The sequence below is a fragment of the Dinoponera quadriceps genome, unplaced genomic scaffold (assembly GCF_001313825.1).
Source record: "Dinoponera quadriceps isolate SergipeBrazil2010 unplaced genomic scaffold, ASM131382v1 scaffold1835, whole genome shotgun sequence".
In the NCBI taxonomy this organism is placed as follows: Eukaryota; Metazoa; Arthropoda; class Insecta; order Hymenoptera; family Formicidae; genus Dinoponera; species Dinoponera quadriceps.
Genome location: NW_014555900.1, coordinates 57,495 through 62,115, shown reverse-complemented (window position 1 = coordinate 62,115; position 4,621 = coordinate 57,495). Strand labels below are relative to the sequence as shown.

General features: G+C 36.1%; 1 protein-coding gene across 1 annotated transcript in view; it reads left to right on the top strand.

Moving 5' to 3' along the window:
- Positions 1 to 1,535: 1,535 nt before the first annotated feature.
- The window catches only part of LOC106745722 (vacuolar protein sorting-associated protein 45-like), a 57,429-nt gene continuing 54,343 nt past the window's right edge, over positions 1,536 to 4,621 (top strand). The window contains exons 1-2 of the mRNA XM_014621591.1: positions 1,536 to 1,562; positions 3,681 to 3,845. Of these exons, the coding sequence (XP_014477077.1) occupies positions 1,536 to 1,562; positions 3,681 to 3,845 (192 nt within the window). The remainder of the gene's footprint in view (positions 1,563 to 3,680; positions 3,846 to 4,621) is intronic.

The window sequence follows — 4,621 nt, the reverse complement described above, 5'->3', positions numbered from 1 at the left end:
GAAATGACAGAGCTTTTCCCTCGTCTCTGCATAATGTCTCGTGTAATCATGGGCCGCCGAAGCATCCTCATAATACGAGACTCGTTGGCGGGTGAACACCCTTTGGACGTTTAATCATCGGAGGCCGGCAGAGTGCGGCCTCCTCATGCCCACCATGTCGACGACTATCGCATCATGAGAAGCCGTCAGCAGCTTCTTTATGCCGACGACAAGGTAATGTTCAACGGGCAATTTTTAATCATTGAGAGGCTATGCTTCTCTCATATATGTTCAAGGTTTTGTCGTCATTCCTTTACGCAAGGGGAGCGAAAGAGAGAGAGAAAACCCCCGCATGCCTTCAGGCTTTGAGACAGAAAGTCGTTCGAGAGTGGGTGTTCACTAATCATCAGAGACCGTAGTCTCCTCATGCCAACAACGTAGACAAAGTACTAATCCCGGAGGGCCGTAGCCCTCTCATATTTAGAGGATTCTGTCATCATTCAATGTCCCCGAAGGGATTCAGAACCTCAAAAGCCGCTGCATTGCGTAGCAACACAAGTCAGCATCTGACTGGGTACCCTGGGGTCGTCATTCCCGTACCGTAGGCGTGCCCGCAGAAGAGTAGGCACAGCGCTACGGCCCCTGGGGGATTATGCAATGATCAGAATCGATGTTGCTCCTCGACATGATCTCACACCCAGTATATTAGAAGCATGCCGCGCATCAATCAATATATGGTCTATTTAGTTGGCTACCTGATGATGTGGTGAAAGTGGTTAGTGCACATTGGCGTTTGGGAATCGGGTGCTATTTATTATCATATTCTTTGCTATTGCAAAATCTATTAACTTGGTGCCATTTTTGTAAGTTTCATCGTGCAGACTATATTTATCAACTTCATCCGTATAAATATCCTCTTTACCAATCTTTACATTGAAATCTCCAATTACGATTTTAGTATCATGGTTTGGACACCTCCTATGTAGTGCTTCTAACTGTTCGTAGAAAGTATCGTTTATATTCTTCTCAGCGTCTTTAATTGGAGCAGGTGTACTTATCAGGCTTAGGTTATAAAATCTAGTTCTGATTTTTATATGGCATAGTCTTTTATTTATTGGTCAGTCACAGTTACAGTCTATGACACTACACTCAAAGCGTGTTTATATTTATAGCAACTGTAATACGCATCGCAACTTTTTCTACGAATCGTTCCGCTTCCCAGCCATCGGATTTCTTGTAATGCCGTGATATCTATTCCATACTTCAGGAGTACTATTTCTAGTTCCCTTATTACACATGTCCGATAAATTGTTTTTACGTTCCAGGAGCCGAGTTTTTAATCATAAGCCTTTTTCTTGCAAAGATTGTCAACGATAGATTCCATCCGGCTTTGAATTCCCTTGCGTTTCCTAACAATTGACTTTTGTGTGTCACATTATTAGCCCGACGCCCAATTCCCTCTAGGAGGACTAGATTATCTTGCCTCGTTCGTTCCTCTGTTTTCTACCGAAGATATGTACTCGCTCTCCAATAGAGGTCAATACCACTTCTAGAAGATGAAGCAAGAAGATTGGGAACGAGTGGTGAGAGGCCTCATTTCCGTAGATTAGCCATATCAGTGCAATTCATTCCTTTTTGCGACATTCCTTTTGGGCCTTTAGCCTAATTTATCCCATCAAGAACCGAAACGGTCAATGCAGAGCACTCCGTTGTGGACCTTTACGGAGCCACAATTTCTACTATAGTCGGATATCTTATAATTCCAGACGTCGCGATTACCATGACAATGCATGTTATTTTCTTTGTTATATCCTTTTGTAAAATATGTATCATGATTACATTATGAATCTTATTGATTTCATTTACGTTCAATAACATAATAATAATACCGCTATAATACCAGTATTATACAAAATTTTTTACAACGGTATTGATAACGGTATTGGACGTCGAATACCGGCATTATACCGAAATTTTTATTATACCAGTATTTACACAAATCGGTTTTTTTCGGTTGTTATATAATATCGAAAAATATCAGAAATGAAAATAATATTTTTTTATACTAGCTTCAATCGCTGGTTTGAACTTTGTTGTGAAGTGGTGGATCCAAGTTTCGTCCACAGTGACGAATTGACGCAAAAAGTCTTTTAGATTGTGATTGAATATTGCCAAACACTGCATTGAAATATCCGAGTGCGTTTTTAGTCAACAGTTAATAATCACGGCACTCATCGCACAGACAGCTTTTTTATATTCATTTTTTCATATAGGATATTGTGCATCCGTTCAGTTAAGGTGCCTACAGCTTCAGCAATCTCGCGCATATGCACTTGACGGTCTTCCATTACGATATCATAGATTTTTTTCAATTATTTCTTTGTCGTAACCTCAATTGGGCGTCCGGAGTGCAATTCATCCTCAGTGCATTTATCCAAAAATAAACAGTCTTCAACACTGGTACCGAGTCCCCATGAATTTCATCCAACTCAGTTTTGACCTACGTGGCCGTTAACTTCTTTAAATAAAAATCTTTTATGACCACACGAAACTCATTTTTTTCCATTGTTGCGGCAAATGCGAAAGTAGTCGATTTAGATGTGCCTACAGCTTCAGCAATCTCGCGCATATGCACTTGACGGTCTTCCATTACGATATCATAGATTTTTTTCAATTATTTCTTTGTCGTAACCTCAATTGGGCGTCCGGAGTGCAATTCATCCTCAGTACATTTATCCAAAAATAAACAGTCTTCAACACTGGTAATGCAAATATTAACTATGCGTTTGGCTGAAATTTTAACAGAGGTCGCTTGAGGAATAATACTTGCCTGTAATAATGTCACTTTATGAATTGTAGCGCTATCTTATGGAAATTTACCAAATTTGTCAAATTACTTACCCTCGTATATATACGTGATAACATAAGAAGATAAGAAGGTTTAAGAAATATAGAAGACATAAGAAGATAACATAAAAAACAATATAGATTATAAGAAATAAAAAATACGAGAACAAGAACGTTTGTTTTTTACATATAGATGAGACTTCGCCAATTATATAGATTATGTCGAGAGCACGAGTCATATATAAAGATATAAATATTATCTCGACAAATCACATTCGTTTTTAATAAATATATTTATATAAGAGGAAATTAATTACCATAATTAATAAAATTTCTTCATCAAACTCGTAACTTTACACTATATAAAAAATCAATAAATGCTGACTATTCCAAATTTACTTATTTTTTTAATGCTTTTTCGCTCTAAAAAGAATCAAAGAAATATTATTTAATTAGAAAAAAAGAAAAAAAGGACTTGGAAAAAGAACGGGAGAACGGGAGAAAATACAAGGGATCGAACGCGGACCGACGATTTCGCAGGCACCTATCGCGTTGACACGCTCTGTTTCGAGATTCCGTCTTGCTACACTGGCATATGTGCAACACTGAAATTTTTTTTCATTAATAACTTTCGAACGGCTGGCCATCAACAATATTTTACATTTATATTTTTGGGAGCCCCCGCCTTACAAACTTAAAGTTGGTTCAGATCTGCATGTTCCAATTAAGGTTTTTTTGTGAGATATAATAATTTATTACTCACGAACAAATAATACTTTTCTGTAAGGGCATTATTTATATACTTACCGTTCTATCTTATCTTTGTCGTTTGTTATTAATTATTTCTTTTATAGTTACAGAAAATAAAAACACTCATCAATAATCAAAAAATACGAGATATTGATACTGTTAGACTTGTGATGCTTTATGCACTTCATTATGAAAAACATGCAAACAATGATATTAATGGTTTAATTGAATTACTTAAGAAAAGAAATGTTCCAGACAAATATATTAAGGTATATTTTTTATATTTAATATTTTACAAAATTATATTATAATATTATTTAACCCTTTCGCTGTACACGCTGTATATATACGTTCCCGAAAAATATCTTCTTAATTGCATACGATATGCATATATGTCATCGAAAATCGCTCGCATTTGCGAACGTTGTGTACGTATGGCACTTTGTTTGAATTTTTTGGTTAACATTTTTTTATTATATTATTCCGTCTCAGTGTCACACAATTGAATATCGTGTAGTATGCAGCGAGCATTTTTGATTGGAGTACGCCGCAGCGAAAGTGTTAATTATAAAATTGCTGTTTATATTTGTAAGTGTACTATTGTATTGTATTGCTTATATTTGTAAGAGTAATTCACACAATTCGAATCGACAATATATGTTATTACTAATGATAGAAAATATATTGATCGTAGAAGAAACAGACGAAAAGAAGTATTCCTAATATTTTATTTTTTATGACATTATTATATATTAAGTGTATAAATTAATTCATGTCGGCTTTTTTCGCAAACTTCTACTTTATTTTTCAATAAAATGAATACGTTAATTAATCACTGAAATATTCTCCGTTAACATCGATGACCTTACATCACCTATCAAGCAACTTTCGGATTCCATCACGATAGAAACTTGATAGCTTTAAAGCGATTAAGTCATCGACGAAGTTTCAAACGTCTTAAATTGAGTCGAAGTGAGTGTATGTCAGATTTCTACTGACTAAAAAACTCTTCTCCGTTACCTTTTTGCGCGTCTTCAGGGGGGGG